At 41.9% G+C, this 12765-nt stretch overlaps 1 protein-coding gene across 6 annotated transcripts in view; it reads right to left on the bottom strand.

Annotated features, from left to right (window-relative positions):
• The window catches only part of mdga2a (MAM domain containing glycosylphosphatidylinositol anchor 2a), a 192348-nt gene extending 187488 nt beyond the window's left edge, over positions 1-4860 (bottom strand). For 2 of the 6 annotated variants that reach the window (XM_005917649.3, XM_005917650.3), the window contains exon 1: positions 3590-4858. In XM_005917649.3, coding sequence (XP_005917711.1) covers positions 3590-3662 — 73 coding nt within the window. In that variant the 5' untranslated portion in view covers positions 3663-4858. Of the gene's footprint in view, positions 1-3589 lie in introns of all 6 variants that reach the window. The other 4 variants (XM_042219114.1, XM_005917645.3, XM_005917646.3 and 1 more) reach the window with 4 other exon arrangements.
• Between the last annotated feature and the right edge of the window lie 7905 nt (positions 4861-12765).

Below are 12765 nucleotides of genomic sequence, written 5' to 3'. Positions count from 1 at the left end.
CTGAAGCCCCACCCAGGGGTACATAGTAATCCCCAATGTGCACAGCAAAGAGTTCCACTGCACCAGATTGCTTGTTCTGGGCTATACTGAGCCGCATATCCTATTTTACCACTGATTGAAGCACATATACTGTAGACGTCCATCCGTACAGTTTCCCTCCAGAGAGTGGGGGGAGAGACAGGAAAGAGATAGACAGGCAAGGAAACAGAGACAGAAAGTGAGAGGGAGGAGAAGCGATAGAGTTATCCGTGGTCTCATTACGGTGGGAAATGTGAGGGTCCCGATCCAAGGGAATGATGAAGGACTCTGTGGAGGAGGCCTCTGAGAACCAACAAAGACGGCTTTAGTTTCACTGGCAGAATGCATTTGCATAGCTTAGAAGCCAAAGCGTCTGAACCGGGGCTCATGAAAAGAAACCCCACCAATTGGTTGGACTTCAATGCAAACGAGAGAGAGGGAGAGCAAGTGAGAAATGGGGAGAGCAAGGCGAAGCGAGTGAGGGAGAAGTGGAATGGGAGGGGAAGCAGCAGGAACTTTTTTCTCTTAAGTAGCAAAACACAAACGAGATCGGGAACATCTGCACATCCCATGGAAGCTGTCGCCGACTGACTTTGATGCAAAGAGAACATACTGAGGAAGAACATCTCCAGAAAAGTAACACGCATAACAACACTTCCGAGATATCACAGGAGCCATGTTCCCTTGTAGTCTTTTGATATTGTTATTTAGTACAGCTTGGTTGCCATTACACATTAATGTCATTTGAGAATATTTCCAGGTTTGTACGCATTGGGATAGCTCCATTTTGCTATGATGGTGGAGCAGTTATTGGCCTACTGGATATCTGGAATGCAACAAATATTAGACATGGGCATAATAGAGCAATCTTCTGGAGAAGTGTGAAAAAAAGAGGCAAGAATTAGGGAGGGAGTGGAGTGAGAGGAGCAGATGTTGTACTTTAGCGGTGTCTCCTTTTCCCACTGTGGCCTGAAGTCATGGAGGGATGACTAGCCTTCATCAATCCTCTTTAATGACTCTGGCAGCACCACTTAACACACTAGTATGTGATTTCTTCATTACTACACCATGATTCCACCATTTACTCGGCCGATGATGACGTACAGCAATGCTCAGGGATAAAACTAATCGCTGAAAGTCTCATTTTTGCAAATTGTCCCATTTGTAAGCACTGGGGTCAATTTAGAAATTGTGGGAAGGAAAGATAGGAGATGGTTTGAGTGTAACAAAAAGAAGATAATGAAATCTAGTGGGGTGAATATTGAAATGCAGTTCACCATGTGAAACTAAGAATATCTATTGCTAATTTGTTTGTTTTTTTTACTCCAATTTCAAAGATGTGACATATGTAGTGCAGCGCAGTGAAGCTTTGCTCTGCCTGAAAACTTTCGTGAAATCCTGGTAACTGCTACTTTCATGTGTCAACCCTTCTCGCATTACCCAGTCACCCACTCACTGCCTTTCACCTGTGGTGCACAATTCCCACACCCTCCATGCGTCAGACCCTTCAGTGCATACATTGACGGGGACATGCAAATATTTTGCCACTATCAATAATAAATGTTGACTTTTGAACCTCACCAATAGATTTTTTTTTACTGACAGCGCTTCCCAAGAGATGCACGCAGCTTGCTTTAAGCATAGTTTAGAGGTTTTTGCCGATACCTTGTCATTTTTCAAAAGAATAGAATAACAGTTTGAGATTGAGAACCTATACCTGTCTATCTCTACCTGTGCAGCTCATCTCCCATTACTGTGTTAGTGGGATTAGAAAGCAAGACTTATGCAAATCTTTACTGAGGCACACAAATTTTGGAAAGTCGGGGGGGCTGACAGAGCTCAGGGGAACATTTTAGCCTGCACAACATACATGCAAACACAGAACGTCCAAACAGTTCCATCTGCTAAACCTTCCCCCCACCCACCCGGTCCCTTCTGCTGCTGCTACAAGCCCAACACCTACCACTCTCTCAACATCATATCAAACACTATGGGCTACGACTCCTTCTAATGAGCTTGCACATGCTGCACCGTAGACTGTTTGCTCACACCAAGAATCCACAGCTTTAATCAGACATCAGTTTTGATAGTCAGTGTCATGCCTGCCTGACCTGAATATATCTCGCAAGGCCGCTTTAGTGGTTATTGAATCGAGCAAAAGCAATGATTTCTTTAGGCATCAATGTTTGATGAGAACTTCTGCCCTCGGGCTTAATACGTAACTCGAGTAATTCGCTAACTCCAAACAACAACACCTAAAGTACAAATCTGAGACTGCTTAATGAGTGCCGCTTTGAGGTTTGAAGATATAAAATCGATGTGCGTGTGTGTGTGTGTGTGTGTGTGTGTGTGTGTGTGTGTGTGTGTGTGTGTGTGTGTGTGTGTGTGTGTGTGTGTGTGTCTGTGTATGCGCACCCTTCACATTTTCAGATGTGATTCAATGTGAAATAACGCTCCAACAGGTGTCAGGTGTGGGAGAAATAAGGTAATTGGAATAACTGTATAAGCAAATGAACAGTCATGCCACGGCTGCTGGGGCATATGCTGTGATTTATTATCTCATTTACCTCCTTTCTCCAGAGGAGGAGAACAGATAAAATCCTGGCGCATCATTGGTCAGATGCAACACCATGACTGTTCCTGTCATGCTCACAGTAACCTTTTCTTGCTACATCATCTCTGCGCTCACACTCACACACCATGGCAACAAAGATCTTTTGAAGCGCTTGGCAACGGCCTCTGAAACGTACAATCCCACATCTTAACTTGACCTGACAATGTCCCCTAACAGCCACTGTTACTACAGAGAGGTCAGGGCTGTCCAACTCAAGTCCATGTCCCATGTTAGGGCACATGAATCACTCAGAGTGCTGCTGTTGCTGCTGCTGCCGGTGCTCTGTGGATGACGATTCACTTGAGATATGATCTGTGCCACTGGTTGCACAACCACAGACGGAAATGTGTGCTCCTTGCTAAGCGTGTTTATTGGGAGAGGGAGACAAATTCAGACAGACAGACATACGAAAGAGGTGGGCAGACTGATCCACCACACATGAAAACCATTCATGACTGTGCGTGCCAAGTGTCGCTGCTCAACAGATTATAGCCTTAATGGATGACATTCAAAAAAAATGTATCTGGCCTAATGTAAGGTGCTTGCCACGTCCACCATTTGAATTATAACTAACAAATCATCTGCAGTCGGAAGGATTCGAGACAAAATCTAGCATGCTTCATTGTAACAATCCACTGGATGCCCCCCTCCCTCCTAAATTTAGCCTGCTCACCGACCACCGTGAGTGATGGATTGGATGAGAAAAGGGGCTGTGTATGATTGGCTACACACGCGATTTGCTGTATAACCTCGGGGCATTCGGAGCCCCCCTTATTCAAACGTGACATTCAGACCTGCTTTGTCAACCTGGCGCAAGCTGATTTTGCATTTCTTTCATTCATTCGTTTCTCCTTGTGAATTTAAAGGGGATTACAACAGGCGATTTATGAGAAACCACTTTTTCCCTTCCATTTTACAAGGTCATTATCGCATTTGGAGTAAATTGCAAAAACTCACCATACACTCCCTGACAACGGATGCCGTCCACGATGAGCGCCAACAGCCCCAAAACACAGATAGTTAGATCCATCCTTTTCACGTTAATCTCTGCATATCCAGCTCTCAAAAGCGAGAAGTCCTTTCCGGGGCGGTGTGGCTGAGGTGCATAGACACGGGCACCGCTCCGATCCACACGTAAGATTGATTTAGACCCCGACTCCCCCACCCCTCCCTCCGCCAACTGTTCGCTGTAAAGGTATGTATGGGAGCAGCAGGAGAACAGAGTCAGGTAACGGTCGGTTTAATGGGAAGTGTCACGCAGTCCAAAAAATGCGGAGCGCTCGCGGAGACACAACCACCACGGAGGACGTGGAGAAGCAGGCAGGCGCGGGGAGTGGGGCTGCAGAAAGCCTGGCCTTGGAACAACAAAAAAAAAAAACTCTCCTCCACTGCAGGTAGGTGAGCTCCACCGATTCCGTAGACTTTAGCAAAGACCCGCGGGGACACGCAGGTTCTTTCGACTACAAGCGGATTGCGGCTCGGTACCCACGAACATAGCTCTCTCCACGGCTGCTGCTGCTGCTTACTGCTGCGGTGACTGCGAGCTGTCAAACGAAAGCACCTCCTCTGCTTAATAATAATAATAATAATAATAATAGTAATTATAATGATAATAATAATAATAAAAACACTGACAGATTTGTCACTTTTCACCTTCTGCGCTTTAAAGTAGTCCAGCTGCTGCTGTATACAGTGGAGGCTCTCGCGCTCACATAGTCACATCCCGACTGCACCCCGATGCCGCGCGCTCGACTCATCTCTCCCGGTGGCAAAAAAAAAGAAAAAAAAAGAAAGAAAGGCAAGGGGAGGGGAGGGTCCAGACCGGTCAGGAGCAGCCGGATGGTTTATCCACAGCTCCCCGGCGATGCTTTCGGTTGTCTCGGCGTCACCACACCACTTTTTGGCGATTTCAGGCGACGGTGGGAGCCGGATGTGCCCGCCGTGGTGCCAGTTGAGCAGCGGTCACGTTGCGCAATACGTGCTACGGAGACAGAGTGGCACCGCAACCGGTCTGTAGCTACGTCAAGAGGTGCGTGGCTTCCAGGCGCTCATCTGTATGGGAGGCTTCGCTCAGCGTCAGGAAAGGCATGAGAGGCGCAGCTGCTGGATGCTGAGAGAAGGAGAGAGAGGGGGAGAGAGAGGGAGATGGAAGCATTGGAATTCAAGAGATCTAGCTTTGACAGACCTTTGCAATCACCACCCAAAAACACAGTCTACACCGCCGCCTGCTCATGTTTCACCATGCCTCCTTTATCAGACAGGGTGGATGAGGTGCTGTCTGTCATGTAGCATTCATCTGCTACATCAGACTACTTTTGGCCCGAAATAGTGGGATGTCTGTGTTAGTCTGGTGTATGCAGCTCTTCCTACTGGTGCTGGTGATGCTTCTGCCACAGGCCGACATTTTTTCGGGAACTGTCTTTTTTTTTGGCAATGCACAACTTTTTAAGTTTTTAGGAAGTCGGGCTAAGTGGTTCCCAAATGGGGTCCCGGTATAGGCCCTTCGGGCGTCCTGCAGGCAGTTCCGGGGGGGGGGAATTGAGAAAATCTCAGTTTGATGATATTCTATTAGAGTGACTACAAGTGTTCTAAAGAGAGCGAGAGAAAAGACATATCATGCACGTTTACACGTGTTTCACTTTCACCATTGTCACACAGAGGTGGCCATAAAGACTATTTCAAAGTACGGGAAATATTATTCTGTGAATGAGCCCACTTTATTGTTTTGTGTTTTTTTTTTCCTGTTAAGTGTTAGTGGTAATATCAAGAGCATGCAGAGACTAAAAGCTGTTTCCTAGCAACACAATTTCAATTAAATGGTTTTAATTAGTGTAATATTTTTCCCCAGTGGAGAAGTAAATGGTATACTTTTCAGATAAATGGTTAAAGACAGAGGCTCAACAGTATGATCCCTGATCAAACAGGCATAGGGATATGAAGCAAAACCCAGTGAGGCGTCTGCGCAATTTATGATATTAATTAATTAATAATAATTCATTCATTCATTGTGTTTTACATAATTATATAAAAGTAAACCTGATTTCTAAGCTGATTGTTTTCAGATATTTTGTGACCCAAGTTAAAATAGTCAGAATCTAGTTTGTTGTGACAAGTGATTCGTATGAATAAAAGAGTAAAATCTTTGTTTATAGCTAATTTAAAAAGAAATAATATGCTCCACTTGTTGAGACAGAAAAATTCGATTTGAAGCAGCAAGTCTCTCCTCAGCTGGAGCAGCAGCAGTGGGTAGTTTGGCGCCCTCTTCAGGTTTTTAAGACATCTAGACCCAAGCAGTCTTTAAGAGTTATACTCCCTTAATGACTAAGCCCAAATTCTGATTGAGCATGATCAATGCTTATAATAATATCGGGGGTTTCCCCTTGCTTTACAGATGTTTAGCCGAACTGTCAATATCTTGCTATCAGATAAGGAACTGAAAATAAACAATGTGCTCTTTGGAGCTAATACTGGATACATGCCATTCTGAAATTTAAAATTTTGGAATCTAAGTGATTAATCTCATCTAACTTCATCTATCAATTTTACTCACTAGTGCAATGCCAAAAGTAAGCTTTCAGATCTCATTTTCTTCCAGTGGCTGATTTTGATTTGTTTCATTTTGAGGGAAATTGAGGGATCAGGGGGTTTATTATATCTTCAGGACATCAAACCCTCTCTTGATTGATATATTTCCGTCTTTGTAAAATTATGTGCACATCTCATTTTGGAAGGCGTAATAAAAGTTGTCCTTTCATTCTCAGATACTTAAATTAAATTTCAACAACTCATTTAAAAGTGAGCGTCCAGTTAATTTTTCTATTTCTTAAGCACCTTGAGGCAAGTGGAGTAGTTTGATTTATTTTAGCTGTCACTTTTTGTAAAAAAAAAGAAAAGAAAAAAAAAAAGGAAAAAAGGGAATTCTGGAAATGATTTGACATTGGATTTACAGTAACTCAAGTAACTGACAGAGCTGTTGAAAATATTTAAAGAGGAAAAATATCAGGGTTGTCAGGACTGCTCGGAAACAGTTATGCAGTCTGGACTTGGATATGAGTCAGCTGAATGTCCTGACAAGTATAAAAAATGAGGTATTTTGTCATATGGTAGTGTGTGTGCTTTTTCGCTTACCCTCCATCTGCTGTCTGCTAATCATTCTGTTTATTACTGTACCTTTGCATCACCCATCCAATACGGACGAGAGTGGGCAACCACTAGGGAAGCTTAGACTTTAACTCCCCATCTGTCTATTGTGGATAACTCTGCACTCTATGCCCACCACCACCCCCTCGCTGTCTTCTTCTTCCCTTGTGGAATATAATGCAACCTTTATATTCATGATGTCTTATGCTACTACAGTGCCCTGACATGGGAGTGAATGCAATTATGGAGCCCGTTGTGAGCAGAGCGTCTGCATGTGTAGCATCATAGAGGGGCTCATGAATATAACATGCACTCACTACTGTTGTATTTTTGGGTGTATGGCATTTCACTAAATTTAGTCGGTCATTTTAGTGCATGAGGTGTTGGGTATGGTATGAAAGAAGACAATCTGACATTTTGGGAAAGTCTCTCTGGGCTTGGCGTTCATTTTCAAACACAGCAAATGTCCAGATGACGTCACAGCAAAACGCATGGCCGTGGTCGTCCAGGGAGACATGCGTATCTGTGAATCTGTGAGAATAAATGCTAGAGAGGGTTATGGCTTTGGTATTCCAACAATATTCTGCTCTGGTTGGCATCACACATGAGTAAATCTCAAATGGAACAACATGTATTTTTCCATCTCGCTGCCCCTTAAAAAGTCATATCAGCCAGCTACTTGTGGAAACAGTTTCACTAACTACTGTAAGTCAGTTCTCACCTTTTTTTTCTATCCAGTTCTATCCGGATGCTGTTACTTCATTTAAATTGATACATTACTGCTGGAATTCGCCTTCTGAAGTGAATCATTGTCAGGCTATATCTGGTGGGCAAGAAGGATGGCATTTGACACAAACTGCAGGAAATAAAATAGGCCTGAGCATATAGATTCAAAATAGATTTAATGGCTGAATTAGCTGTAATTACTTTTTCTGTGAACTACCTGAGGAGTCATCCAAGTCACAAGCACCAAGGGAGTATGGGATATACTTTACATTTTTGGCCGGTAGTCAGAAATTACCAATGCCTGACTCACGGCCAAGCCTGCATGCATAGTAACTCACTGTGTGCCCGCTGATGAAGTTTTTAGTTTGAAAATAGGTCTCCACACAGCTGGCAGAGCAAATTCTTCTAACTGTAATGACTGCAAATCATTTGGCTTTACTGTCATTCGTGCACTTACAGTATGGCAGTGCCCTGCATGTGGTTTATCCAAATGCAGCTGGAGGGGGAAAAATGATAGAAATCATTCAGTATGAACTCTATTGACTTCAACACTGCATTTTTCAAAGTATGAAAAAGCCATGTGCAGTTTTCATTAATCAAAAAAAGTCTTTGGTTAGTTGATGTGGAGTTGTGTTGATAAAAAACAGTTCTTGCCAAAGTGACTCCCTGGGGTTCAGGCAAAATCCCCTCAGACTGATCATTAATTGTTTAGCTATTGTGCTTTAACCATGTTAAAGAAACAAACGAAGACAAAAGGGGGGATAAAACAAATAAAAAATGACCACATTAAAAACACAGTCATGCTGCAGCGAATTAAGTGTCAACTCATGGTTGCCGGTTGTCATAGAAACTCAACAGGCTTTCTGGCTTGGAAGTTTTTAAGGAGCTTAGCTGGCGCAAAAATAGTGATGGTCAGAGCAAGTGATGGAAAGATTTAAAACAGCACAAAGACAGAGCCAGCCTGTGACTGTGACACAGCCTGAATTAGAGTTTACTAAAATGGCTAAACGGCACTTGGCTAATAGCTTAATGGACGTATTTTGGCTGCTTGTGGAAGAAAGCTATCCGCCATCATCTGTGGCACTGTCCATTCGTAACATATTGGATGAGAGATGAGAGAGCCAAAGTGAGTATTGTGCACATGAAAAGGAAAAATCACAGAGACCACCTGTCACTGAGATGGAGTGTGAAAAAAAACACAACATTCATAATATTTGTGTACACCTCGTACACCCTAAGTATAACCTACTAGCACTGAAGAAAATAAGATTATTCCAAAATGGTTAAAGTCTTTCAGCATATAATCTTTTATAAGCCATATATTGTAGTTATCTATTGTAGTTTTGTTGGCTACCATTGTGTTGGGCTCTCTTAAAAATGTTTGGGAACTGCTGCTCTAGAAATGCAGCAAAGCAGTTTTGTTACATTAATGGGATCCGTGCCACGTCTGTTCTTAGTGCATTTCTGTTGCAATTAAAGGCGCTGCCCCCATTTATATTCGCTGCAATGAAAACTCCCTTTCTGAGTGCAGTCTTTTAACATGAGCTAGCATAGGCTCTTGTGCTGAGAGGCAGACTGTAAAAATAAAAGGCAGTTCTGACAGGCATAACGCGTGTTTCTATTCTACAAATGTTCCCTCAGACACCCACGTTTTCCCTGGGTAGTGGCGCTCGGTATTCACGGCAGCGGGAAGCCTGTCGGTGGTATTTACACACATAACTGGGGTGAAAAGAAATAGATTTCACAATCAGGTGCAGCAGTTCATAGCAGTTAGTATCAAGATGCCATCAGAATCCGGAAACCGCAGCCCTTTGTGATGGTCTCTGGTGAGATATCAGGTAGGTCCCAATAGAGGATGAATAATCAGTTAATTCATTGAAGTGATGCAAATTTACCTGCATATTTGAAGCCGTATGAAACTTGCCAACACTGCATGAAATGTGTAGCGCTCATAGCTGTAGCCCAAACATGTTTATATGTCACAAATATTTTCAATTGCTTTTCTTAATAAAAGGGGTGGGGGTGTGTGTGGGAGGTTTAATGAGTGCCTTCAATTTTACAAAAGGACAAGAATCTCCACAGATCGATTCATTCATCTGTCTGTCTTGTGATCAAGGAAAGCTTTTATGTCGCCTCTAATTCAGCTATACTGCAGCTATCCATTTTAACACCAGAGAACTTCCTATTGGGCTATTGATCAGCTGCACTCCAAGGGATTCGTTCCAACTCATCAGATTGATTATGTCATGGCTGTTTTGGTGAGACAGCACAGAGTTAACATGGCGTGCTAATTAAGCTGTATGAACCTACTTTATTACTCGAATGGGCTGATACTTGATATCAGACAAAGACAACTGAGGTCTGTTGACTTTAAAAGGTTGTGTATGAATATATTCAATAAAAAAGTCAACAATGTTGTAAATAAAGTATGAAAAATACATAGTCTTCGATGGTTTTATGAATATTTAACAGTAATTAGCCTCTCAAACACTGTTACAGTTAAGCATTTATAAGAAGAGACTATAAATGATGAATAGTTTCTAAAACATGATGTTGTTGTACGTCAGCATGATGTATTTGTTAACATTTATAACTCCAAGAAGCCTGTGTAACTGCTGAATAATCAGTCATCCTAACAGAGTTTCAGATGACTAATTTAGTATATGACTTTTACTGTTCATTTATATACACCAGCAATATTTGCCATTAAGATAAAACGTGACACTATATCAGGGGTGCACAATTAATTCTCCCAGTCCCAGTTTCTCATGTGGACCCTTGGGAAAAGTTAATTTTCCACTCCTGTTATAGCACATTCTAATGTTACTATTTTGGTGTTGTCATAAATAGTATTGCTTCAGGTATGTCTCTGCATCTGACCAATCGTGTTGAAGGAGGAAGGTATAGGTTTTTTGACTGAAAAAGAAATTAATACAAAAGACAGAGCAATAAAATACTGGGCATTGTAGAACTGATTTATGCTTCTGTGGGAAATCTACACCGTAACCTACAGTAACTAAGCAACACTGTGAAAAGGTCAGTTGGAACCACTTTCTTAAACCTAATCATAGTTTTGTTTTGTGTCTGAACATAACTGACCTGTGACTGAAAACATGAAAACATTATTAATAACACTAACAAATAAATCAATAAAAATAGTCGATCACGAAGTAAGGAAGAAATAAATAAACAAGCCACTGACATTTGGTCTCACGTGAGATGTGAACCCTTTTAGGTAAATCTCCGGTGTCTGACCCATTCGTTCAGCGAGGCCAACTCTGTTTGAGGACTGTGCCACAGATTTGACAGATAGGGATGAATACCATAAGTAATTTGTGAAATAATGGTAACCACAGGATGGAGATTTGTTGCTGACAAAAAAGTATAAAGTAGGCAAAGTTAGAGGGACCGGAATTAAAGAGGAAAAGATGAGCAAAACCTTAGAGTAACATTGACATAAAGGATTAAAACTGAGCATGTCAGAGAGATAGCTTACTTTGGAAAGTTCGGGGACAAAGAAAACAAGTCTAAATTAATTATGTGGAAATGGAGGGGTTCGTGGATGTGGAGAGAGAGGACATGCAGGTTATTGGCTGTGACAGAAACACCAACAGGACAGCTTAATTGCAATGTTTGTCCGGGAGTAGCATTCATTATGATGTTATAGGAGTAGCACCAACTTCAACATCAAATGACGCACCAATCACTGATAACTAACATGCATGATGACAGAATTATTTCTGTGGTTAGGCAAAACAACCATGTTAAAAACAGTCATGAAGCGGTAGGTATGTTGCTGTCAACATGCAGTCCACGATCAAGAGAGGCTTTTGATGAATGGAAATGTAGAGGGTTTTTTAAAAAGGTGCAAACCACTGGTTGCACTAAAGAACAGGACGGCTAGGTTAGACTTAACCAGAAAAATGTCTTTGGACATTTGAAACCAAAATGAACTTTTAAAAGAATGATGGGAAAAGAAAAGTATGGAAAAGAAGAGAAACAATTTATAGATCTAAAGCACAATATTGTCTGTCAAATATGCTGGAGGCTGTGTTATGGCAGTGGGATGCCTAGCTGCCAGTAGAACCTGTCACTAGACTCTACTGATCATGTGACTGCTGATAGAAATACCAGGATGAACTGTGAAGTGAATGCTATACTCTCTGGTCAGATTCGTGCATATAATGATCCAAAATTGATCAGTCAGAACTTCACAGTGAAAATAGATAATGACCCAAAGCATCCGGCAAAAGCAAAGAGAGATGTCCCATTTCTCAGGGCAAAGAAATGGGATTTTCTTCAATGGCCAAATGAGTCACCCAGTTTTAACCTAACAGAGCAAGTGTTTGAGTTACTAAAGACAAAATTAATGCAGAGGGACCCACAAACAGGCAGCAAATGATGGTGGCCGCTGTAAAGACATAACAGTGCATCTGCGGAAACATAGCATTTGGTGATATGGGTTCTAGACTTCAGATATTGGAAAAGTGGGTTAAAATTAAAATGATTTGTAAATGATTTAAATAGTTATTGTTATGACTGCTGTCGCAATGTTGCCTCATATGCAAATCCCAGTGTGCAGGTCCCTCTCGGTGATTGGTGGATCTAGAGGACGGACTATACGGACTGGCTAGCCAGCTGGAGACGACTTGGCTGGGGGCGACCGTGGCTCAGGGGGTTGGGGTTTGTTTGATTATAGTTTTCTCCTGTTTTTTGTAGTTAAGGAGGGAAGTTGCTATCATTTGGTTTAACTCTTTTGAGTAGGTAAGTTTGTTAAATCCTTGAGATAGGCTCCTTTTGTTTATTGTTTTGGCGTTAGGTCCACCCCGAAGTTATAATCTACTCCTTGTTTTGTGTCAAATAACCTTGTAAATAAATCATTATCAAACTTTACCAGTTGAGTGATGTGGCTGCTTGGGTTCTGACGTGGATGGATCACCCTTATGTTGTTGTCTGGCCACCCCTAGACGGGCCATAACGGTTACATATTTATAATTTTATTGTTATACACATAAATGGTGATAATCTAAAAAGATTTGCTTATCCGCTGCATTTTCTACTAAAAGAGTAGCCTTTATTTAGGAAATCAAAAACAATCGATATATTGGAAATGACGTGAGTTTTTTCAAATATTGTTGAGCCCCTGAAAAGGGGGGCTATGTATAAAAAAGGCTATAATTCCTGAATAGGTAATATCCAGGAGTATTGTAAAATCCTTTGAAACAAAGTTGAAAGCATGAACTTCAATCGCATCTTCATTTTTTGAT

The sequence above is a fragment of the Haplochromis burtoni genome, unplaced genomic scaffold (assembly GCF_018398535.1).
Source record: "Haplochromis burtoni strain Fernald_Lab_line unplaced genomic scaffold, NCSU_Asbu1 Contig_28, whole genome shotgun sequence".
NCBI classification, from domain to species: domain Eukaryota; kingdom Metazoa; phylum Chordata; class Actinopteri; order Cichliformes; family Cichlidae; genus Haplochromis; species Haplochromis burtoni.
Note: the sequence above shows the minus strand (reverse complement) of the source record. Positions and strands in the feature narration are given on the sequence as shown.